Source organism: Histomonas meleagridis (assembly GCF_020186115.1).
Source record: "Histomonas meleagridis strain 2922-C6/04-10x chromosome Unknown contig_9, whole genome shotgun sequence".
NCBI classification, from domain to species: Eukaryota; Parabasalia; order Tritrichomonadida; family Dientamoebidae; genus Histomonas; species Histomonas meleagridis.
The window spans coordinates 271,295-297,730 of NW_027150923.1; the positions used below are offsets into that span (position 1 = coordinate 271,295).

At 29.5% G+C, this 26,436-nt stretch overlaps 9 protein-coding genes across 9 annotated transcripts; 5 read left to right on the plus strand and 4 right to left on the minus strand.

Moving 5' to 3' along the window:
- Positions 1-152: 152 nt before the first annotated feature.
- GO595_009303 (vacuolar protein sorting-associated protein 53 A-like) lies at positions 153-2,312 on the minus strand (the record flags this gene model as incomplete). The annotated part of the gene is made up of 1 exon (XM_067922974.1): positions 153-2,312. One exon carries the CDS (start codon positions 2,310-2,312, stop codon positions 153-155), a length of 2,160 nt encoding a protein of 719 aa, XP_067770305.1.
- A 4,048-nt stretch (positions 2,313-6,360) lies between these two features.
- GO595_009304 (Alpha amylase, catalytic domain containing protein) lies at positions 6,361-7,983 on the minus strand (the record flags this gene model as incomplete). The annotated part of the gene is made up of 1 exon (XM_067922975.1): positions 6,361-7,983. One exon carries the CDS (start codon positions 7,981-7,983, stop codon positions 6,361-6,363), a length of 1,623 nt encoding a protein of 540 aa, XP_067770306.1.
- Positions 7,984-8,860: 877 nt separating this feature from the next.
- On the plus strand, positions 8,861-9,718 carry GO595_009305 (uncharacterized protein; the record flags this gene model as incomplete). The annotated part of the gene is made up of 1 exon (XM_067922976.1): positions 8,861-9,718. The coding sequence occupies one exon, from the start codon at positions 8,861-8,863 to the stop codon at positions 9,716-9,718; it is 858 nt and encodes a 285-aa protein (XP_067770307.1).
- A 2,420-nt stretch (positions 9,719-12,138) lies between these two features.
- Positions 12,139-15,294, minus strand: GO595_009306 (DNA replication ATP-dependent helicase/nuclease DNA2; the record flags this gene model as incomplete). Its single annotated transcript, XM_067922977.1, has 2 exons — positions 12,139-12,753; positions 12,823-15,294. The coding sequence occupies 2 exons, from the start codon at positions 15,292-15,294 to the stop codon at positions 12,139-12,141; spliced, it is 3,087 nt and encodes a 1,028-aa protein (XP_067770308.1).
- A 4,530-nt stretch (positions 15,295-19,824) lies between these two features.
- GO595_009307 (ZIP Zinc transporter family protein) lies at positions 19,825-20,700 on the plus strand (the record flags this gene model as incomplete). Its single annotated transcript, XM_067922978.1, has 1 exon — positions 19,825-20,700. One exon carries the CDS (start codon positions 19,825-19,827, stop codon positions 20,698-20,700), a length of 876 nt encoding a protein of 291 aa, XP_067770309.1.
- Positions 20,701-21,338: 638 nt separating this feature from the next.
- GO595_009308 (ribosomal protein L36e) lies at positions 21,339-21,602 on the minus strand (the record flags this gene model as incomplete). Its single annotated transcript, XM_067922980.1, has 1 exon — positions 21,339-21,602. One exon carries the CDS (start codon positions 21,600-21,602, stop codon positions 21,339-21,341), a length of 264 nt encoding a protein of 87 aa, XP_067770310.1.
- A 626-nt stretch (positions 21,603-22,228) lies between these two features.
- Positions 22,229-24,160, plus strand: GO595_009309 (dynein intermediate chain 1, axonemal; the record flags this gene model as incomplete). The annotated part of the gene is made up of 1 exon (XM_067922981.1): positions 22,229-24,160. The coding sequence occupies one exon, from the start codon at positions 22,229-22,231 to the stop codon at positions 24,158-24,160; it is 1,932 nt and encodes a 643-aa protein (XP_067770311.1).
- Positions 24,161-24,606: 446 nt separating this feature from the next.
- GO595_009310 (ribosomal protein S19) lies at positions 24,607-25,029 on the plus strand (the record flags this gene model as incomplete). The annotated part of the gene is made up of 1 exon (XM_067922982.1): positions 24,607-25,029. One exon carries the CDS (start codon positions 24,607-24,609, stop codon positions 25,027-25,029), a length of 423 nt encoding a protein of 140 aa, XP_067770312.1.
- A 358-nt stretch (positions 25,030-25,387) lies between these two features.
- GO595_009311 (uncharacterized protein) lies at positions 25,388-25,852 on the plus strand (the record flags this gene model as incomplete). The annotated part of the gene is made up of 1 exon (XM_067922983.1): positions 25,388-25,852. One exon carries the CDS (start codon positions 25,388-25,390, stop codon positions 25,850-25,852), a length of 465 nt encoding a protein of 154 aa, XP_067770313.1.
- Between the last annotated feature and the right edge of the window lie 584 nt (positions 25,853-26,436).

Sequence of the window (26,436 nt, forward strand, 5' to 3'; positions counted from 1 at the left end):
AATTGTTAATATTTTTAATTGTTTTTTTGCAGAAATTTCATTTTTTTTAGAAACATTAAAAATTCTTAAAAACCGTAAACATAATTCAAAAATTGTGAGTGTTGCACAAAAAGTTTGTAAAAGTGATTTCACAAAATATATTTATTTACAATTTATTTTTCTCTATCATTCATAGCCTTTAACTCCGTTATTTGCTTATCATATTCCGCAGCATATTTTTGCAAAGCTTCTTCCGACGTAAACCCCTTCAGTTTTACGATTGACAAAAAATGCGCTTTTGATTTGTTTTGCACAACAGTCAAATAAGTCATAGTTAGCGCCGCGTTTGTACAACACAAAACAGTTAATTCAGCTTCTAATGAAGCGAATTCGAACTCTATTCTTTTCCTTGCCATTTGAGAATCCGCTTTTGTTACTTGGCAAATTACATTTTTTAATTCTTTTACAGTTTGCAGCACGTGCGTTGCCGCAATTTGTTTTTCTTTAAATATCGAATCATGTATTATTAACACTATTTTATGTACGAAAGGCGCTCTAATTCTATTTAAGTTCTCATTCGATAACCATTCGCATAAAATCCGCATTCTTCTATCGAAGAAGTCGAGTAATTTTTCCGGGATTTTTGTACTTGTTCCATCATTTCTCCACGAGTTATTACCGATTTGTATCAAAAGATATTCGCATTCTTTAATAAGGACGTTTTCGAGATATAAAATTTGTTTTTTTAACTCTTCGCTAATACTTTCTTTAGCGTCATCGATTACGATATTCGGCTTAATGTTATCTTCGACAAGACCATTAACTTTAGTTAATAATGAGTCCAAAACATTTAAAAGTAATGAAGAAGTATTAATTATCCCACAAATTAATTGATAATGTTCATCATTTTTAATTCTCGTTGGAAGCATTTTACTAAGTGTTACTACATATTGTACAAGTAATTCTTTTAACATACGAAATAAACTTAATAATGATTGTGATATTCCAAATCCGGAGGTTTTATCAATAGTTTTTTTCATTGCTAAAACTAAGTTTGACGCACTTTTAAGTGTATGATTCGATATATTCAAGTCTAAAATCGGATTCTTTAGTGCATCGTTTATCATGTTCGTAAGATTCTTTCGTTCGGAATCAAAATATAAATCCATATATGGAGAAAAAGCATTCGCAATGATTCCAATAAATTCATTTGCAGGTATAACTTTCTCTTCTCCAATTCCTTTGTCTCGGCGATATAACCATTCATATTTCTTTCGTATTCCATCTGAAGTGTTTTCGAAGTTTGGCATTTTCGCGTCGGGTTCAATAAAAACTGTTTTCGTTGTAGAAAAACTTTCGGCCATTTTCCGTTCGAATTTAACTGTTAACTCAAACGCTCGAAGATATTCATTGATATCTGGCGCTTGTTTACGTAATGTGTTACTTAAATGTGAAAATGTTCTTTTGCAAAATTTGAGTGATAAATTATATGACATCCGCCATTCTTTAGGAAAAGCATTATGAAAATGATTATTATAAAAGTCAATACGTTGTTTAAACCATTGGAAACGAGTATGAATAGCGGAAAGTGGTACTTTTGGATATGAATCTTCATAAGGTGATAATAATTGATCACAAAATCGTTCAACAATTGATGAGTGGAAATCATCATTGAACGAATCTATAACAGAACAAAGCGGTAAATTTGATGAATCTGCAGAACCACTAAACATCATTGATTCAAAATCGGTATTGACTTTATTACGAAGAACACGTTTTAAATCAAAAAATTTGGTCGAGAATGGTTTTAGTTGAGAATCAAGCCCATATTCATGAAAATATTCAAATAATGATGTAAGGGCTAAAACATTGGCTGAACATTTTGTATAATTTGATGATGAAATGTTGGATTCAAGCTCTGTGATTGTGGTTGAAAGCATTTGAAGTCTTCGAAGAGTGGTAACAGTAGAAGTAAGATTCTTTTTTGCATTATCAAGTGGTTTAATATTCTCACAAATTTCATTAACAGCAATTTCTGTTTCTTTTGCTTTATCACGAATGCTATTAATTTTACTTGTGAGATCATCAATTGAATGCCTTATTTCAGCAAGAATAGTTTCACTGCTATCACCTAATGCAGAGCTTGTTCTGATCAATTTTCTTACTGATGATGTAGTGGCTTTGTTATGATTTTGGATATTATTGATTATTATTGGTAATTCTGATAAAGATGAATCATCTGGAAGAAGACTATCTATGTATGATATAGCATCGAAATTTGATGTGGAAAGTTCTGTATTAATTTCTGATATATTTATTTTTGTGCTCTGCATTGGGTTGATAGTGATCGTTGCTTGTATCGTAGCTTTATAAAGGTCTCTCCAAACGGAGAAAAAATAATGAAATTTTTCCTAAATTTTTAATATATTCATTTTCTATTATTTGTAAATTCTACTATATATATACATATTATAAATATAATATTAATTTGAAAAGATATTTATATTTTTATTTTAAGTTATAAACGGGCAAGAATAATCGTTCTATATACAAAAATTGAGAGGATCGATAATTCAAACATTAAGCCTGGAAACAGATGTACCAAAATAAAGAGCAATATCTTGAAATTATAGAATACTTGAAATCAGTAAATCAAATAATCTTCGAATTAACAACAGAAAAAATTAATGTTTACATAGAAAAAACAATGCAATTATTTGATTCGAATTTACCTTATTCGTTTAATAATATTATATGTCAAGGCATTTATTCATCATTTATTTCTCAAAGAAAAGACATTGATTTATATTTTCATTATTTAAAATTAGTGGAAGAAAAAGAAACCGAAATTCTTAAACATAATCCAAAAATTTTTAACATTTTCCGCAATTTTCTTATTAGCTTTCATACATGTGAATCAAATTATATACTTGCTGAAATGGTAAAGCATAACTTCATTAAGTATGATTTTGGTCAAAAACTGGATGATTTATATTTTATGCATCTTTTCAACGAGGATGAGCTTTATAAAAAACATGACCTCTTTTCATCCCTTTCTGAATTGCCAGATAAAGAAGATTTAATGAGAAATGATTTTGAACTTCATAAGAAGTTAATTGAAGATGGAGTAAATCCCAATAAAATTGCAAAAATAATTCGAAATGATGAAATCGAAAAACTTCAAGAAATATCATCGCAAGAAAGCTTTAATTTTAAACAAATGATTAAACCATCACTATATGAGAAATATTCATTTATTAATAAGGAAAATGTTTCATTAATTGACTATGCAGCATTTTTTGGATCAATTAAATGTTTTAAGTATTTACTTATGAATGGTTTTAAATTAGAAAATACAGGTAAATATGCAATTGCAGGAGGAAATCTTGAAATATTTTACATATGTGAACAAAACCATTCTTCATTTGAAAATGCGTATGAAACAGCAATTGAATTTAATCGAAATGATATCTTTAGATATCTTTATGAAAACAAAATTGGTAATATTAAATCTTTTGATTACTTAGGAATAAAATGTATTAAATTTAGTAATTATGAAATTCTTTCATTTTTAAAAGATAAATTTAAAGATACTAGAAAAATGATTTTCCAAGCTGTATCAAGTGGTAACACTTATATTACTAAATGCTTCCTATCAAAAAATGCATTTAATAAAATACTTTTACCAGTTGCTGTTTCGTCTCAAAATATTGAACTGGTAAAATTCATTATTAATCAAAAAGAATTTGATATTAACCATAAAAATATTTGTTTTTCTATATTAAAATTTGTTTTATTTCAATGATATTTGTTGATTTAATGCGGATTTTATTTAAATGATTTGATACATCACTTATAATTGCTTCTAAAAACGGTAACTTTGAAATTGTTAAATTACTTCTTGAACAAAAGGGAATTAATATTAATGAGAAAAACGTTTCTCTTGTTTGTTCAAAATTTATATCTATAATTTCTTATTTTTAAAAATAATTTGGAATTTGTCTAAATAGCTTATAACGGCACTTTTGGAATCAGTTTGGTATAATCATACAAAAGTAAGCAAAATACTTCTTAAAAATAACGAAATTGAAGTCAATACTAAAACTATTTAATCGTATTGTTTAAAATTTGCTTTATTAATTTAGAATTTTTTAATAATATTTGGGGATCATTTAAAATATCTAATACAGCACTTATTTGGGCATCATGTAATGGTAATATAGAAACTGTTCATTTACTTATTAAAAAAGTCGGAATTGAAATTAATGCTAAAAATATAAATACCTTTCATTTAAAATTTATTTTAATAATTTTGGATTTCAAAATAATATTTGGAAATTATTTAAATTATTTGATACAGCACTTATTTTAGCATCTAAAAATGGTCATACAGAAATACTTAAATTACTTCTTGAGCATAAAGGAATTGATGTTAATGCAAAAAATATTTTTTTGTTTTATTTAAAATTTATTTCAATAATTTATTATTTCAAAATAATACTAGATTTTTTTAATTATATTTTATGACAGCACTTATGTATGCATCTATAGATGATCATATAGAAGTAGTTAAATTACTTCTTGAACAAAAAAATATCCAAATTAATGTCAAAAGTGCTTTTCAATCTTTTTTATAATTTGTAAAAATAATTTATAATTTCATAATATCATTTGGGAAATTTTTTAATTATTTTGTACACCACTAATATATGCATCTCAAAATGGGCATACAGAAATAGTCAAATTACTTGTTAATCAAAAAGATATTGATATCAACATTACAACAGTTAATCTTTTTAATATGATATTCGTTTTGATATTTTGATGGAGTTTCAAAAATATTTATGCAGTTTGAAAAATTTATAAACAGCATTAATACATGCATTGATGAAAAAAAGCACTGAAATTGTTGAAATTCTACTTGAACATGGAGCTAACATCTATAATGAAGATATTCGATTAAATTATTGTTTCCACTTTTTAATATTGCATGTGAATATGGAAACATTGAACTAGTTAAATTACTTCTTAAGCAAAAAGATATCGATATTAATTTAAGGGATGAGAATTTATTGATTTTATTGGTAATTTCATAAATTTTATATTAGATAATATGTTTTGGTATTTACAAAAAAAATTTTTTTCGCCTCTTATTTGTGCATCTTATAATGGTTATATTGAAATTGTTATGTTACTTCTTGAACAAAAAGATATCGATATAAATGCAAAAAAAATTTGATCTTTGTATTTCTAGGTTATTTCAAAAATTTTACATTAGAAATTAATTTTTGGAAATAATTTAAATGATTTTATACAGCACTTATGGTGGCATCTATGAATGGCCACATAGAAATCGTTAAATTACTACTTAAACATAAAGGAATTGATATAAATGCCAAAGATGTTTATTTATTTTATATGTTTGCTAATCATATAGAATGATTTTTGATAATGATATTTGGAGATTAATTAAATTATGTCAAAATGTACTTATGATTGCATCACAACATGGAATTATTGATGTTTTTGCAATACTTTTTCAACTACTTAAACATGAAGGAATTAACATCAATGATGTAGATCATTTTTTATTCGTTTATTTGATTTTTCTTGATTGTATTTGGATTTTACTAAAATTATTTTTAACGGTACTGATGGTTGCAACCTTGAATGGACATTTTAAAATAGTTGAATTTCTTCTTCAACAAAAAGGAATAGATATTAATAGGAAAAATTTTGAAATTTCATGAAATTCTATGGTGTTTATTAAGGTGATTCAATTCTGCACTTTTGTGTGCAGCTCAAAAAGGATTTTTTGAAATTGTTGCTTTATTTTTGGAACAAAGTGATATTAACATCAATATTCAAAATTTTGTTTGATTTTATATAAAATTTATTAATGTTATTTAATATATTGTTTTTATATTTGGATTTTCATTAAATTTTATGACACTGCACTTATGATAGCATGCACAAAAGGTTATACACATATAGTTCAAATAATATTACAACATGAAGGAGTTGATGTTAATTTAAAAGACATATATTTAGATTTTTTAAAGATTATTTCAATTATTTAATATATCCAAATTTTATAAGGAATTATTTCGAATTATTTAATACAGCACTTATAAATGCAACTAGAGGAGGTCATATTGATATTATAAAATTGCTTTATAAACAAAAAGAAATCAATTTATATGATACAAATGTACTTTTTTTATATATGAAATATTTCATAAAGTTTTGAAGTTTCTAAAAATTATTTGAAATTTATTTAATTTCATTAAAACTGCACTTGAAATTGCAGGTGAAAATGGTTACACCAAAATTGTAGACTTGATTCTTCAATAAAAAACATATTACAAAGTATTCTAAATTTTACTTAGCCTCAAATATGTAACATGTGAGTGCATCGCAATTCAAGTTGAATCCGCCATTTCCACTGTATTGTTGACCTGAGATAAGATCTTTGAATGATGAACCTCCACAATTAACATAAACAGTTGTTGGTAAAGTTCCTGTATTAACAACAAAAACAATTTTTGTTTGTGTTTGAGTATCCCATTTGACATTAATAAGTGCTCCATCTTTAGTTGAAACACTATTAGAGCCTCTCCACATCGCTGGATAATTTTGGCGAATGTTCATTATCTTAGCAGTGTAATCATGCAAATCTTGTTCATTATTGTTGAATCCTGAGATATGTCCGTCAGTACGTGCAACATTATCACCTGCTGTATTTCCACCACAGCCATAAGATTGCCAGCAATCAGCGATGTCACCAACTTCATCACCATAATAAATAGTTATTGGACCAGTGTAAGCAGCTAAACAACCTAACGCGATCTTATAACGCTTCCAATATGAAGGATTACTTCTATCATAACCATATTTGTTACGGATTAAGTTACCGAATCTCCAAACATCATGATTCGTAATGAAAAGATTTGGATAAACATCTGATGAATATCCTTTTTCACTTGGTGTCTTGAATACATTTGTAAGTGTACCAACACCATAGCCACCAGCACCACTTTCTTCTTGTGCAATAACTTGAACAAGGTTATAACGTGATGGGAAATCAAATGCTGATTTAAGACCATCTTGTGAATATGTTTGTGATTGGATTTCACTAGCACCACTCCAATGTTCACCAACCATATAACCAAGTGTACCCCATTGTTTGCCTTGGCTCTTACGTTCATTGCATACACTTTGAACTGCTTCACGAATTTCATGCCAATAGTTATGACCGTTTTGATAGACTTGATAACATTGATCAAGACGCCAACCATCAATTTCATATTCACGGATCCAATATGTTGCAACTTCTTTATAAAAGTCTAAGCTTCCTGGATATGAAACTGGGTTACTGCCTCCTTGTGGATATTTACCACTTGGTGATCCTTTGACATTACCTCCATGATGACCGAAAACACCATCTAAAAAGATATACATTCCACGATCGTGGCAGCCTTTGATAAGATTACGAAGATCATCATTAGAACCGAATTTAGGATCAACATTGAAATAATCAGTTGCAAAGTAACCTGTCGATTGAAGTAATGAACCACCAGTTCCACCTGTTGAATCAAAGACTGGTGTAAGCCAAATAGCATTGACATTAAGACCTTTGATGTAATCAAGAGCATTAATGATACCTTTGAGATTACCTCTATGACTGCTTGGACCATAGCCTGTGCAATAGCATGATGATCCATCGCCTTGGAATGATGAAACCATAATTTGATAAATTGTAAGTGAATTGAAATCTGTGTTTAATCCATTTGATGCTGTTCCAATTGTAGTTGTATCTATTGTTGTTTGTGATGTTGATGATGTCGTTTTGTGGAATGTGATAAATCCGATTGTTGTTCCAACAATTAAACCAATTCCGACACACAAAGCTGCAACCCAGTAATATCTTCTTTTTGGTTTGACTTCCTTCTGGGATTCGATATCCTTTGAACCTAAAAGGGGCTCGTTTTGTATTTCCTCCATTAAAAAATGAAGTAACAAAGAAGGTTAGGTGTTCCATTTGAAAAATGAGAAGGGAAGGTCATACGGCGGTTATTTCATATAAAAAGTGCTGACGGGTAAATCAGCCATCAAAAAGTTGTAATGTGAAGTAAATTATTCCTCAATAATGACTATAGTCATTTATCTAGCTGAATTATTCTAGTCTTTGTATACAGTGGGGTAATAAGTAGTGGGTAATGATATTCTAAAGTTTTTATTTAATTATTGATTTTTGAAATTTCCTATCAAATAATTGAAGTTAAGTTGTTTCCAATAATCATCACCAATGTAGGGAGTGTTGGCGTTTGGTTAATGAGATATTTGGTTGTAAGAATTTATAAATTTTGCTAATTTTTTAACGAAAACATATTTCCATATATAAATAAACTGACCTTATCTTCCTAATATATGTATGTATGTATATGGGATGATAACTCTTATATAAGACCAGATACAGAAGGATTTGTTTAACAAAAATTAACGTTCTCTATACCTTTGCCAAATGATGAGGAGGAACTATTATGATGTTATTTGCTTAATGAAATTTGATCGTGAAAAGGGCTCTCATATTGTAAAGCGATATCCAGAAAATTTCAATCTTGGTCAACAAGAGCAATATTATGTTTCTTGTTCTTTTCCTGAGAACTCAAATCCAACTCAAAGCAAATGTATTTATTCATTTTCAATTTATCCATATGGTTCATGTTATGTTTATTCATTTTTTTTCAATAATGAACAATATTCCATTGTTTTTGGTTCTCAATTTTATCTTTCAGACCTATTTTTCAAATTTCTACAAGCAGTTTCGAAAGATATGAATGATGTTCAACCAGAAACAATCTTTACAAAAGTTTGTGAAATGCTTTCCAATTGGAAAGTTGAAGATGAGATTTTTTATGCACAATTTCCAAACGAAGTTTTACAACTTTCACCCGACTACACCTATGAAATCCTTTACAAGTCTTTTAATCCAGTTCAATGGCTTGGTACAAATGTTGATCTTCGTCAACTTTGGCATATCCTATTAACCAACAAAGGCATTCTTGTGTATGGCCATGATCCATGGCATATATCTAATGCAGTCTTTTCCATTCTTTCGCTTTCATCACCAGTTCGATACAATGATGATTACCTCACGTACACACGATTTGGCGATCCGCGCTTTGCCGAAGTCATTGAGGGGTCGACTAGGTACAAAATTGTTGGCACCACGAATGATCTTGTTCTTGAGCGTTGCAAACAATTTGCAATTGTAATAAAACTTCCCGACAAACCACAAAAGCCAAACAACGAAATTCGCGACGAGATCGAGCGACGCGAAAATCGATTGTTAGGTCGAATTGAAGATTTCATTGATCTTAAACTTGATGAAGATCCATATTTCGATCTTCTCTATAAAGATATTAATGAAATTGATTTGCATTATGTCGAATCGACAAAAAAGAATTCGAAACAGTTGAAATACGACGAAATAATCGAATTCACGAAAACGAAAACTTTCGATGAATGGAGAAGAGCAATTGTTTATAGAGACGCATTGAGAGAAGGATTCTTGTCGATACCGCCGAAGATGGCGATAAGAGAAAGAGACAAAAATACGCTGGAAAGGATGATGGGGATTGTGGAGGCACTGATGGAAAGATATGTCGAAGACACGCATTTCATATCAGTGTTGTCATTACATAGAAATTTGTTAAGAAATTTGTTAAAGAATTAAAATATTTTTTGATACATTTGTTGTTCGTATACTTGATAAATCATGTAGATACGATTTGTTGCGAATTTAAGTAGAATTTGTGTTCATTTTGCGTTCGATTCACATATTGAAAGGCATAAGAAAAAATCACTAAATTCTTATTAAATTTTTGATCACTTGTAACATGTTTTACATTGCAAAAATATGTAAAGAATTTACATTTCATTAAGAATATGATAATACAATAAAATTGAGAATAAAACAAAATTTTGTTTGATGTGATTACATTTTGCTGGATCATAACACATAAAATGAGATAGATTAAATATATTATAAAAAAAATTATTTTTGATATCATGTAATGCATTATTGTATTCTTTCTAATTAAAAACAATTAATATCGAAGTGTATTAAAAAATTCATTTTATAAGTATTACTCAACTTATTTCATACATATTGAATATATTTTGGTTTAGTAAATATTAATTAAATTTTAAAGACATTAGGCCCACATTTTATATTGTTTATTATCAATAACATATTTCATTAAAGTGATTGCAATTATTACTTTTTAAATTTGGAAAATTAAGAAAATATGAAAGTTATGCAAAATAAATTTTCATTGTAATTCACATGGTATTATTTCTTCTTGTTTCAAGCAAATATTATTAATATGGATAATTGCATTTCGCAGTATCTAATTAATTAATTCGATTTTCATGACTCCATTTATTATTTCATAAAATAAACATTAAAAAAATTATTTTATTAATGTACTCATTTGGTAAAAACACTTTTTTAATTAAATTAATGAAAATATTAATGAAAAATGTAATACAAATTGTGATTTTATTATGTAGAACAACGAATTTTATACGCTTTATATAAATGGAATTGCTTTCATTTTGAGCGAAGATATGCTAAAGTTTCTTTAGCTTTCATGTGTAGATTGTCATTTCTAATTCCTAATGATATTACCCTATGAATAGCTATTCTGTTTAATATACAATTATTTTTTCTTGAACAATCCACAGCAAATTGCTTAGCAGTATCTATAAAAGCTGAAATCAAATCTTCTTTAATATTTTTCTCTCCAATCCTAAGAATAGCGCAAGCTAAACCACTTAAACTATATAATTGCTTTGATTCCATTTGTAATAATTCTTTCGATTGATGATCGTGGTTTTTCATTGCATAGAAATTTAATGCATAAATTTTATAGCACTTTGATAAATATGTATAATATTGATTTGCATATTCAATCTCTTCAGGAAGCTCAAGACTTAAGAGTTTTCCTATTAGATTAGCAAAATACATAAAAGTTTCTAACTTAGGTGAAAGATTATTTAGTGTTTCATGTGCTGTTAAATTATTAGAAAATGTATTAAACATAACAGAAATCATTGATATTATATATGGGTAAATTTCATATATATTTGTGCTCAAAAACAAATCATATAACAAATAAAAAACATCTTGAAAAATAAACAACATTTTTTCTTGTAATTTGATAAACATTTGATATAATGTGAATATACACAAGATTATTAATTTTTCATCAGATGATTTAAATATTGGCAAAAGTGATCGAAAAATTACTGAGATCTTGCGTTCAGAATTGTTAGAAAAGAGTTCACCACCTAAGTATGAAATGCCAGTGAAAATTGCCTTGATAGAAATTTTGATATTTTCATCATCATTAGGTAGAGACATAAGAATAATGATGGCTGAACTAAAGAAATTTCGGTAAATCGAAATGAGGGGATTTGTTTTGAGATCAATTTGGAAATTTGGTTTATGAAGAATTTTAATAAAAATCAGTAAAAATGAAATAGAACAATTGGGTTTCGTATTTGTTTTAATGATATTATTAGAAATTTCTTGGAGTGTGTCCAACCAATTTTCTTGTGCTCTAAAGATTTGAGCAAAGACTTTGCATGAAAACCTTTGAAGATCCAAGTCAGTACTTTGAATTGCTTGAGTAATGCTTTCCTTTAGTTCATTAACAAGAATGGAATTATCGACTAATTGATTTAAAACAGATTGACTAATTGTGAGAATTCTATTTAGAATAAATACTGCATTCCTTCTTGTATTAATTGGAATATTTTCATTTTTTATCAAGAAAGCAAAAGCTTGAATGCAATCAACCAGTTGTTCTTTAAACATATCATTTAATTCTTTTTCTATTTTTGTATCTGGATCATCAGTACAATAATTCTCTAAAATGTTATTAAAGTATTTAATTTTTTCTTCCATTTCTCATCATTAACTCTATCGTTATAAGCGTTTGTATTGTGTAACTAAAGTAAAAAATCAGAAGAAACGCAAATTCATTCAGCACAAAGAATTCTTTCTATTAGATCTGAGTAATTAGGATGAAAATTATTTAAAAAAAATATTTATTTTTATTAAAAAAAATATATAATTTAAACAAACATTTAAATTTCATCTAATGGTATTATCTTTGTGAAGTTTGTGAATGGCTTTGCATTTGCCTGATCAACATCAGAAGGTAATGTGTAGAAACATTTCTCGCCCAAAATTTCGAACATTTTCGAGAATATTGGTGAGTTTTCGAGTGTTTTTCTTGATCCAACCAAAATGAACTTTGTCTTCGCTCTTGTTATAGACACGTTCAGTCTTTGCCAATCTGTTATATGTACTCCGGGAGAGCTCTTTCTATTCGATTTAACAGCAGAAAACATTACGACTTCTTTATCTCTTCCTTGGAACTTATCTACTGTATGACATTCAAGTTGTTTCTTAATGACCTCAATATCATTAATAAGTGTCGGGAAATATAATTGAGCACTTCTTAATTGAAATTCAAGTGCTTCTTTAATGAAATGAACTTGTGCTCTATATGGTGATATGATACCAATTTGAGTTGGTGAAATCCCACATAAAACTAGAGTAACAGCAGCAGCAGAAATTATAGCTGCTTCACCTCTATTCATTTTTGAACCATGGCCTTTCATTTCTAACATTTCTACTTGATCAGTATCATACATCAAAATCGATGGGGTACCCTCAATCGTTGGTTTGAGCCACCCCTGGTGTAAACGGTCGAATTCATTCAATATCTCGGGGTGCCCCACATTCAATTTCGCATCACCAATAACCGATAAACCTGTTCTCATTCTTTGATTATAAATTAATGTATTACATAACTTTAAGATGTCATCATTCATTCTATATTGTGTCCTTAAAGTAACGACAGCATGAGGATGAGCTTCACATAAAATCCTAAAGAGTGATGGAGGCTTTTCATTCATTTCAGATCCATATCTTCTAATTGGCGAAAGTTGATAATGATCACCAACGAGAATAAATCTTTTGCATCGTGATAAAGGTCCGAGTACAGTTGGAACGTCAATTTGTGAAGCTTCATCTACGACACAAACGTCGAATAATCTTGATGATATTAACGGATGATTAAATCCTAAACAAGTTGAAGCGAATATTTTACAATTATCGAGAACATTTTTAAGTGAATCGACTGAATCTGTTTCTTCGATAATTTTATCAAGTGAATAACGTAATATATCGTCATGAATACTTGTAGTTTGACCTATACGGATAAAGTTAATATGTTGTTCAGCAAGTTTGATACAAAGATTATCAACAGCAGTATGTGTGAAAGAAGCAATTAAAATTCGTTCATTACGTTTCGCTAATGTACCTATTAAAGATGCAACTGTTGTAGTTTTACCTGTGCCAGGCATTCCTAATAATAACATATAATCTTTCGAAGCAATTGCTGTTTGAATTGCTCTTCTTTGATCTTCATTAAGTCCATAATCAATTGAATCTATATCAGGTAATGGATCAAATATTGGCGGCTGTAAATCTACAACTAATTCTCGTAATCGAATTCCAGATATAATATTATCAGATGCAAATAATGATAATAAATTCGTTCGACAAATATCAACGCCTGTAATACTTTCCCATATATCTAAACATATTCCTTCTTCATCTGGAACTAAAACGGATTCAATAACTTCAACACATATTACATTTTCTTCAAGATTAATAGTGGTTACACGTCCTCGTCCTACAATTGGTGGTACACCATTACGTGTGAACATTACAAAAGAACCTTTTGTAATTGTCGATCTTTCGATTGTTCCTTCTTTAGCTATAAAATTCATTTCAGTATTAATACCTTCAGCTACTTTTAAATCAGAAATTGCTCTTCCATTTCTAATCCTAATATTAAGTGGTGTCATCCAAATCATAGTTTGCGCGTTATATACTACTTGCATTTCTTCTAATAGATTTCGTTCAAAGTTACGATAAAATGAAATATGATGTTCATTAGGATAATATGGTAAATTAGATCGAAGAAACTTAGCAATTGGTGACTTAATAGTTTCACCAGTTTCCAAAAATGCGCATGCAGTAATTCCACTACAATTATTACAGAATTTTTCTGTTCCGACTGTACTTGGTACAGTTCCATGTGCTATAGCATGTGCTAATTTATTCCTTTTCATGATAATATGTAAAAGTTCATTATGCGTTGGTGCAATATTAAATGAAACACTATCGCCGGAATAAAATAATGCTCCGCTATTACCCGATTTTTCTGGATATTTCTCTTTCATCATAAATATATACGCGGCTAATTGTAAGATATGTTCTGACCGTGGAATGGCTCCCATCGATTTACCGGACTTAATTTCAAGTGGAAATATATGTTCGTCATCTTGAAGTGTTACATCAATTTTACCTTTTAAGCCCCATTGAAATGACCAAATACTTTCTTCTTCATTAACAATGCTACATCCATATGGCGGTAAAAATTGGATGTTTTCGAAGACATGCGTCGGCTGATTAAAGTTATATTTTTCAGATGATTGAAAATTTAATTTGATGTTGTCACTAATCTTTCGGATGACTGATAAAGAATTGGAAATTTCACGTATAAAAGTGGCTTTGTCTTGCCCTATAAAATAAAGACTAAGTTTTTCAGTCTCAAGAAGATTATCAATTCGAGCTTCAAAGGAATCAATACTACCTTCAATAAGAATGATTTGGATCAACTCATGAATAATAGTTCCTTTCAACATAAAGAAGTTGGTGCAGCCTGAAGGACTGATGTCCATTAAATACGCTTTACGATCACAGATTTGACTGGCCGCTAATTTGGTTCCTTGAATAAGTATTTGTGGTAAAAGTATGAAATAACCTTGTTCGTTGTCAATGACCATTGAATATTTGTTGTTGTAAAGTCCATATGTTTCATCTTTTTTAACCCAATTTCCAATCACAAAAGCAGTATCACCCATTGTGATTTTAGATGAGCACCAAAAACCACGGAGATGAACAAAACGTTCTTCTTGTCCAATACCAGGCCATAGACGTACGATTAATTCTGACTCATAGATTTGATCATCAATACTTTGTTCAAATGTATCTATGACAATAAACAAAGGTTGAGTAGTTGATATTTCACCAGCTTCTTGACAGGATCCACTTGATGGTGGTAAATCAGAAGAAAAAGGAAGCTCCATAAGCTGATTTGAAACCTCTGTAAAAAGAGGAGACATTTCTGTCATGCTGTCATCCGAATCTGAGAGAAAATCCATAAGAAAAGGCTGAAGGAAATCGAGCTTGTGGTTTAATTGCTTTCATAAGACGGTTAATCAGACAAAGGCTGCCAAATAATAATTACGTTTACCATTTCCACTGACTACATTGAATATTGTTTTATGTTATAACATTTCTGCTAATTTTAATAAAACAATAAGTGATAATAATATATGTCTTACCTCACTTGCTCAATTTGATAAATGTTTGTCTATTTTATCCGTTCATATTTTTTGAGTGATTTCAAAATGCTTTTTCCCTTGGAGTTAACATAAATTTTCAAACTTTAAAATTCTATAATACTAAAGTCGTATATATTATAATTATCTGGTTCATTTAAACATATTTCATTGTTTATAAAATGGATAATAACTCACAATTTTTTTAATAACAACAAAGTTAATAAAATTAAAAATTTTTTTAATAAATAAATAAACGTCATTTAATGTGAAATCCAGACTTTTCAAGTATGAATTTCATTAACAGAAAATTCATTCAAATTAAAGAAAATATCAATATTTTTGGAAAATATTACTATTTCACTCCTTAAATGCCTATTTTAACGATATTATCTTCTTTGAAATCTTTTGCAAATGGATCTTCTTCAATATTAGATTGACGGTATCCAATCGAAATGTTGTGTTCGTTTTCTGTCTCTTGGAAGACAACTTCTAAATCTTCATCATTACTTTCTTTTTGATTCCTTCGAAGGCGTATTAACAATATGATGATTAATGTAAGAATAATTACTGCAATTGCAGCACCAACAATAATATAAATATGTGTATTAATGAGTCCTTTTTGTTCTTTTTGTTGCTCTTTTTGTAAAATAGTATAGAAATTGGAATAAAAACTATAATACATTGAGTATATTATAATTGTATATTCATAATAAATGAATTTTGTTTCAATATATGTGGGTTGAGAATTATAAATTGTATATAAATGTGTGGTCTTTAAAAGAGTTCTTAAAAATGAATAAGATTCAGTAATTGAAAGTGAACATGTTAAAATAATAGAATGCGACATAGTAGCATCTAAAAGAAAAGTTTCTGTAAACACATTTGATTTGGTAAAAGCATTAGATTTGGAAAATATTTCAGATTTAGTAAAAGCATTTGATTTAGTGAATACATTTGATTTGGTAAAAGCATTAGATTTGGAAAATATTTCAGATTTAGTAAAAGCATTTGATTTAGTGAATACATTTGATTTAGTAAAAACATTTGATTTAGTAAAAGTGTTTGATTTAGTAAAAACATTTGATTTAGTAAAAGTGTTTGATTTAGTAAAAACATTTGATTTAGTAAAAGTGTTTGATTTAGTAAAAACATTTGATTTAGTAAAAGTGTTTGATTTAGTGAAAACATTTGATTTGGTAAAAACATTTGATTTAGTGAAAACATTTGATTTGGTAAAAACATTTGATTTAGTAAATGTTTTTGAAAATGTATTTGACTTTGTAAAAGTAAACGTTGGAGGAAGGCATTGATCGATTGTTGTTTTACTGGTTAACATATTCCCAAAAGAAGTACTAGTATATGCTGATGTTACCATAATTGTATCTGTTGGAACGTTTATAAATGCATTTTCATTAAATTCTGGTTCACTATTTCCATTATAATAGATACATTTAAGTTGATTACAATTGGCAAATGCATAATCACCGATTGTTTGAATACTTCCTTCGATATATATTACATTTAAAGCTCTACAATAATAAAATGCATGATCGCCAAAGGAAGTAACTGATTTAGGAATTGTAACATTTGTTAGTTTTGAACAATAATAAAATACATAATCACCGATTTCTGGAATATTTCCATTGATTTCAACTGTTTCTAAATTGGAACATGATTGAAATGCACGAATTCCAAGAGATTTAAGAGAACTTGGCATTGTGAAATTTTTTAAAGCAATACATGAATAAAATGCATATTCACCGATTGTTTCTAGTTTGTTACCAACAATTATTGTTTCCAAGTACGAACAATATATAAATGCATTGTCCATAATCGTTTTAATATTATCTCCAATATCAATTGTTTTTAAAGCTTTACATTGATAAAATGATTTTATTCCAATTGTTGTGACTGAATTAGGAATCACAATTTTTATTAGTTTTGAACATAAATAAAAAGTATTTTCTCCTATTTCTGGAATATTTCCTTTGATTTCAATTGTTTCTAATTCATAGCAATATTGGAATGTATAATTTCCAAGAAATTTAAGAGAACTTGGCATTGTGAAATTTTTTAATTTTTTACATGTATCAAAGGCAAATTCATCAATTATTTCTAATTTATTTCCGATAATAATTGTTTCCAAATTTTCACAAACTAGTAAAGAACGATATCCAATTGTTTTAATATTTGTTCCTAAATTAATCGTTTTTAAACTAATACATGCATAAAAAGCACGTGTTTCAACTGTTACAATAGAATTTGGAAGAATTATAGAACTTAATGAATTGCAACCAAAAAATACATAACCACGAATCGTATCAATATTTCCATAAATTTTAACTGTTTCTAAACTAACGCAAACTTGAAAAGCAGCACCTCCAATTGATTGGACTGAACTTGGAATTTCGATGCTTTGTAAGCTGGAACAGTTATTAAATGCAAATTCATTAATTGTAGTAATTGTATTACTAAGCTGAACTGTTAAAATTGAAATCCAATTATTGAATGCAGAATATGGTAATGTCGTAACACCACTTGAAACAATTACATTTTCTGCTAAAGTGCCATAATTTTTTAAGTTTCCAATATCATCTAAATTTGTAATTGTAAGTGTTTTTGTATTAGCATCCCATGTTGCTGAAAATGAATAAATAGAAAAAAGAGAAAAAGTAAAAGGAAGAAAACTCTTTGATATTGTTATTTGGTTTTTATTAATTTTTTTATTACTGATTAATGAAACGAAACTAAAAAGAAAAACAAAAATTAGTATCAAAAAATTGAAATTATAAATGAGATTAGGATTTTGAATATAGTATATGTTTTCATTTTGTTTTGATCCTCCTGTGAATTTCAGTATAAAAAATACAAAATTTTTTGCATGTGAAAACAATAAATTAGAATGGTTGAATGATTTGATTTCGGATAATTTATTAATCTCAAAGGGAATTAATTGATGAGTAAAATCTTCATATATAATTGTTCGTTTTATGAAACAATTAATACGAGTAAGCCGGAGAAATCGATTGTATATGCTAATTTTATAATTATATGCCAAACTGATCAGTTTTGTAAACAATTTTCCTGATTCATGATTTTCATTTCGTGAAAAAGACATAATGGAAACACTATTACTATCACTTCTTGTTTTCAAAAGAGATATATGTGCTAACGCAATAAAAACCATAAAGAAATAGATATTTCCCATTGATGAAAATTTTGATAATATCTCAAAAAGTCTAAAAAATTAACAGTTAGAATTCAAAAATTGAAAAAAATGAGCGTAACAATTGAGAATATTTCGTCAAATCGCCATTTTTAACACAACTTTTCCACTGGATTATCCGACAAAACAATACAAAACCGTTAATGTTTTTCAATGCGATAAAAATGTGAAAAGTGTAACACAATAAATTGAACGTTAAATAAATCAATTTCGTTTTCTTAAAAGTTCGAGCAATTGTAGAAACTGATTTATCTAAATTATGTTATCATTTATCATAATGGTTAATTGATGCACAACCCTATAGAAATGGGAGACCTCAAAAAAAAATCTTCTTACATTAATGATCTGTACAGATCTTTTGCCACAACTCACAAAAACAAAATTTGCTTGGCATAAATGCATTATTTTAATGAATGATTTTATTCCATCATCAAAATTTGTTCGATTTTTATTAGAAAGAGTATATTTCAATCTCAATGATTAAATCAATATAAATACTGAATGTTAATTATGTTTTATCTAATGGAACTTCAAATTTCAAAATCCCAACGTGGAATATTCTGTAACAAGTTGAAATAATGTGATATGGATAAGAATATAATATGATGCATAATTATATATGAGAATTATTCCATTTCAACTTTATTATTATTTTATAATAAGTAAATCACTATTTCAAATGCAAAAAAATATATGAATTTATTAAGAATTAAGAAAAAATCATTTAATTAGCTATTTTAATTTTTTTTTAAATATTAATAATTATATTTACCTCGGTATTTATATAACATGTAAAAAAATTTGGGTTGATTTTATTAAGGATAATTCATGTTTGGGGAGTTGCAAATTACCCAGATTCAAACCGTAAAGCACGCCTTTTTGAAAAAAACTGTATTTTATTCAAAATTGCATGATGTTCGGAATTTTTGACTATCATAACTGCCCTTTGAAAACAAAAAAGTGCAAGGAAATTTAGCAAAAAGTGTAAAACTGTTTGACAGTTGATCATTCAATCAAAAAATGATACTGAATTTTGAGTATTATGTTGAATTGAAAAAGTGTATTGAAATCGATATTAACCAGTTGAAATTGAATTAAACCGAAGAAGTTGAACAACACAAATGGAGCTATATCAACTTGAATGGATCTATGCTGCCTCTATATTTCTTTTAACTATTATTGGTAACATTGGTCCTTTGTTTATTACTGCGCCTCAGTGGACGTCACGATTAGAAGCTATGGCTGGTGGCGTATTTCTTGGTGCTGGTCTTGCACATCTTCTTTGCGATGCAAATGAGCACCTTCACCAGGCGAAGGATATTCATTACCCAGTTGCTCCTGCTGTTGCTGTTGGAACTTTTGTTTTACTTACTTTAGTTGAATTATTTTCATATTCAGAACACGATGCAAAAGAAAAGCTAGAACAAGGAAATGATCAAAATACTGATGTCAGCTTAATTTCACAAGTTTCATTAATGGATGATACAGAAATCCCCATTGGAGAACGACGCGATCGAAAGATCACCCATTTCGGAACTTCACTTCGAAACATAACAGGCGCTACCATTTCCCTATATGTTATTATGGACATACATTCTGCTATTGAAGGTTTAACTCTTGGTATTCTTGATAAAAAATCCTCAATTGCAATTTTCATTGCAATTGCTTGTCACAAATCCGTTGAAGCATTTGCTCTTTCCCTCATTCTTCTTAATGACAAGCCAACAAAAGTTTTGTTTTGGATCTTAGTCATTATTTATTGTCTGATGAGTCCTGTTGCAATCATTGTTGGTCATTCGCTTCAAAGAATTAGTGGCCAATTGGCTCTCGGAATTATTGCATCATTTTCTGCTGGAACTTTTATGTTTGTTGGATGCCACGAATGGTCTGAAATGTTCGAGCATAAGCAAGAATGGGGCGTGTGCGAAAAGGTTTGGCACATTCTGTTTTTCGTTCTTGGTTTGTTATGGATGCTCATCGTAGCAATCTTTGAATGATACATATGTAATTTCCCATTTTAATTCAATAAAATGTTGGAATATATATAATAATATGTTTTGATTTGAATGAAAATTTCAAAATATTTGTAATTTTTTTTAGAAAGAAAAAAATGTCTGCTGATAATAAATGAATTGCATTTTCGTTACATTTTATGCTTTAATTGTTTGTTGAAATCTTTTATGACTACTTTGTTCCTATGGTAATATTTACACTAATTTCAAAAATATTGATTTTATTTCTTTTTACAATATATTTTAAGGCATATTTCTTTTAATTTGATATGAAATGGTTACCTGTATTTCTATATAATTTATTTGTCATGATGATTTTTAGTATCCGAAACATTCTAATTAATATTTTATCCATTAGAAGTTATAAGGTAAAAATTTTGGAAATTGCATTTCTTCTAATGGATAAAGATTTTAAAAGAAATTATTAACATAGAATTTAAAAAATGATTACATTAAAGGATATATAATGAATAGGTGATAATACTAATATTAAAATGATTTTATGTGTTAATCATTATTAAAAATATCCTAATTTTGAAATATTCTTGGTTGCTTATCCAAACATTATGTAAATTTATAAAGTTATTATAAAAATAATAAAAATATAAAAAACCCTCTGTTGTTTAATGATGATGTTGCATATTTTCTTCTTGTATAATATTTTCGAGGTATACGAGCTTATGCATTGCACGCTTGTGTGTTCCAAGACGTTTCTTGAGGAATGTACGTGCTGACTTCCTTTTTTCTAATTTGATAAGATCCATTGCACGACGTTCATATGGTGACCATCCAGCAAGTTCATGGATAACTTCACGAACAAACTTTGCACGCTTTCCGCTTGATCCTTTCCTGGTTTTGGTTGCAACCTGTTTTTCAGTTCCCGACATTGTAAAGGTCGACCAAACCGAAAAAACCGAAATTTTGCGGGTCCAGCAAAAACATTAAAAAATTAAAAAAAATAAAAAAACGACACGAACCAGATTCGAACTGATGCGGAACAAGCCCATGGGGACTCTAATCCCACGCCTTAACCACTCGGCCATCGTGTCTCTGTAAACTTCAAAAAATGATTATAACTAGTAGTATAATTTAAAGCAACTAAGTTGAAGCTACATAAAAAATTGGGATATTTTCTTTTTATAACTCTTTTTATCATGCTGGATGTTTAGTTACCTTTAAAATTGAAAGTTAAACAAATTATTATGAAAATTAAGTTATTAAAAATCGAATTAAAAATTAAAAAGATAACAAAAAATGTAAAACTTTGGAAGAAAGAGTGACTGTTTTTTGGTTTTCTTTGTAAAATATATGCGACGAAAAAAATTGTTAAATCGTGAAATGAAATGATTAGATGAATGTAAAAGAATAATGAAACAAATTAATCTCCATTTTTCGAAGCATAAAAGCATTGACATTTTAGCTTTAGTTTGAACTACATCAGGATCAAATGAGTATTCTTTGGTGTTATTCAAAATTGAGGGGGTCTGTTACGATAAAATACGTTATTTTTCAGATGTCAAGAACAAGAGAAAAATTGAGGACAAAGAGAAACGTGGCAACTGATGCTTCACCAAAGTATTCAGTCAAGAACAACGTGCGTCTTACCTCTGGCTTTCGTTCTGGTTTATCCATGCGCTCAATGCAAAATCCCCAACAAAGCATTAGAAAACCACCAGATCAAGTAATCCTCACAGACGAAGAGAGGAAAGAGGAATTCAGTCGTGATCTCAAAGTTGAAGATCCTCAAGCGCCTCAATCTCTTGTTCGACTCAAATTTAGTCAAAATCAATATGAAGAAGTTGGTGTTCGTGATCCGATGATCATTAACTACGAACAGGTTGGAAGAATTGCTTTAATTAACAAACTAAAAATCGAACAAGAAACTGAAATGAATGAAGAAGAAGATTCAGGAGATTCAAAGCAGGACACCAAAGTGCTCCGCAATCAATTCAACTACACAGAACGAGCCACACAAAACAAAACAGCTGCTTACATGGATCAGGCTACAATAACAGAAGCACCAACTCCCAAAAATTGCACAGGTGTTACTAATGCTCGTGTCATTGGTGATGCGTATGCTAAAGACAAACACATTTCCCTTGCGCCCAAGCCACATTCAGCCTTATTTGTGACAAGAATAATGGAACGTGTTGTTAATCAAAATCTTGATCCGAATGTTGTTTTAGATTTTAGACATTTTGATGATGCTCGTGATACAATTACCAAAGACAAAGGTTATACTCTTCCACTTTGGGAATTTTCATATGATTCTCTTAATGGTTTTTCAACTACAAGCATTGAATGGAATCCTTCTATTCCCGATTTGTTTGGATGCACTTATTCATCCACAAGTAACCAACAAAAAGGATATCTCTGCACTTGGACCCTTAAAAACCAATCAAATCCAAGAGATATAATTGAACTCAATTCTCCGGCGGTTTCTATGAATTGGAATCCATATGAACCGTCACTTGTAGCGGTTGGCACTTTCGATGGTAACGTACACATTTTTGACGCCCGTTTACGGAATTCGACGCCCGTTTACAGCACATCAAAAAGTGCTAAACGTCACACAAGCAGCGTAACGGTCGTTCGATGGCAGATGCCTGATACCTCCAATAATAACACACTTTTATCCGCGTCACTTGATGGCCGTATTATCTTATGGACGCTCATGCAAAACGAGATGAAGCCAACTGAAATTGCGACACTTCCAGCTGGCGTTGTAAGTCTCGATTATTATAATGACAAAACAACACATTTCACAGTTGCATGTGATGATGGACGTATCTATCGAGTTCTTAAGACACGTACAACCAAAGATCCAACATCATTTGAAGCGCATTCGCCACCATGTTTTAGCATTCATCACAACAAGTTCCATCCTAATGTTTATGCCACGAGTGGTACAGATTGGTCAGTCAAACTATGGCGTGAAGGGGAAGATACACCTTTACAAGTTTATGATTATGCGCCAAATTATGTCAACGACGTAAAATTTGCGCCGCATTCATCGACAATATTTGCGTCGATAACATCGGATGGGGAATTGTTCATTTATGACGTAGCGGTTGACAGATATAATGAAATTTGTAAGACAGATATAATCGAAGCAAATGATGGGGCACTTACGACAATGTGTTTCCATCCAAAACTTCCAGTGATACTTATTGGAGATGACAAAGGAAGAATACACTCACTAAAAATGAGTCCGAACTTAAGAAGAAACACACGAACAGAAAAAGAAGAAGAAGAAAAAATGAAAATAGTAAAAACCGAATCATCAAAGAACGCAAGAGGACTACTGCCGAACTTAGCAGTGCCAATTGAAGAGGACGACGACAACGGAAACACCGCATTGGAAGAGGAAGCAAGAAAGGACGCGCTGATAAGGGACGAAACAGCAAAGTTCGAGAAGTCAATGGGTGTGTCATGGGTTAAGTAGAAAAAAATGCTGTATACATAAAGATATTTCTGATAAATTTGTAATGTTTAGTAAAATGTGTACATTATCGTTGTGATGCATCACTATAATTATATGAACTCTTTGTTTAAAATCACTGAATAATTCAGATATTCATTGGTGCTTTACATAAAAAATGGCTTGAGGACTCTTTTTATGTCTTCATTATCGAAAAAATGAGAACAAACAACACATATAAAAAATTTCTTTTTTTTTCAAATAACTGATATTCAAAAAATAAAAGTAATATTACACATTTTACTACAAAAGAATTAATAAATTATTTTTGGTTCCAAGATATTTTTGTTCGAAAAGTGGATTTATATCTGGTCGGACCCTGCCTAAACGGTTCTATCGACGGCTAAAATTTACAGTATAAACGGTCGTTGTATACAAAGCGGTTATTTCGGTTTTGTCCGGCCTTTGGAATGTCCAAGTTCGCACAACGTAACTACACTTTCCGTGGAAAGACCCTTGATGACCTTAAGGCCATGGAACTCCCAGAATTCGTGAAGCTTCTCTCAGCACCACGCAGGCGTTATATCTCACGCTGCTTTGGTGTCAAGCATCTTCATCTTATTACCAAGCTCAAGAAAGCACGCGAAGCTGTTAAAGGCCCAGGTGAAAAGCCACCCGTTGTTAAAACACACCTTAGGTCAATGGTTGTTCTTCCAGAATTTGTCGATAACATAATCGGCATTTACAATGGAAAGGAATTTGTTGAAGTTCAAATCAAACCAGAAATGATCGGTCATGTTCTCGCTGACTTTGCTATGAGCAAGAAAATAGTTAAGCACAGCAAAGCTGGTGTTGGTGCTACACGTAGCTCATCAGCAACATCTCTCAAATAAAGAACATTTATTTGAAAACATGAAAATTTGACTTTTTTTTGCTTATAAATTCCATCATGCTCACATTGATCAATCAAAAATTTTTATTTCTTTAGTTCATCCTATAAATGCGTTTATCAAATAATTTTAGTGAAAATGCTACAAGGATTTCTTTGAGGTAATTTGAATTCTTTATAAAGGAAATCATTAAATATTTCAACTATATTTTATTCTTTTCTTTAAATATTTTAGGATAGTGTAAAAGAAGGCTATGCCCAAAAGATATAATATGTTGCAACATTCTTCTTTGATCAAAAGGCTTGAAATTGGTTCAGAGTTGGTTAATTATTTTCGAACAGACTTTGTTAATTTCCAGACAATGCTGATCTTTTTTCTTTCATTGATTTCAGCTGAAGATTATCCATCACTCTCATTGGACGATACATATCATGAGGTTGTAATTCCTGGCGGTAGTAATGCAACATATTGGGTTCAACCAAAACTTGATCATTCTGCAATTTTAATTCTGCATAACATGCTTAATATTAATTGCTCTAAAAAGAACACAAAAGACACAGACTTTGTTCCAATGGGAGAAAGTAAATTCTCAAGACCTGGAAATATTACTGAATCCAGATATTTATTCCAAGAAGAAGATCCTGTTCTTTTCCGAATTTCATGTGGAGGTGATGAATGCGCTTTCGTCATCACTCATGTACATACAGACCCTGTTTATCACACATCCTCAGTAATGGGTGCATTCAGCATTTTCGTTTGCCTATTTTTAGTTATACTTTCTTGGACAGTTTTCTGCGGCGCATGCAGAGCCACACGTAAAAGATAAAGAGACTATAATATAATTTATTGCTGAATGTATTTTTCTTTAAAATTTTTGATTTCATTTATTCCATAATTAATTTATTTTTAGATTCTTTTTTCCCCACTCATTTTTCAAAAACATTTTTTTTTTAGACTCAAATGGTTAATTAAATTTTACAATTTTATGGGACTTTCCAGCTGGAAACAATATGTTCAAATAATCAAAAAAATGATAATACGTTACATTGGAAGTTTTCTCGTTTTTGGACAAACAAAGAATATTTCTTTATCATATCCAAGATTAATTAATTTTACTTTCTGTTAAATGTTTGATCATTCAAAAATACACTTCACTTATTTTCCCAGTGAGTTCCAAAATTTCTGTACATATTACAGAAACAAGTATAATCTTTCACTTTGAAACGAGATACGTTTGAAAGCTTTCATTTGACCAATTAATTATAGAAAAATGTTGCAATGAAAATTTATAAACGTACACAATAAGGAAATGTTTTTGCAATCTTTTAACAAAACCATTACTGGTTTTAGTGCAGTCAGACAAGTGCAATGCAGTCCGTTATTATCTATTTCAGTATTATCAATTTTAAC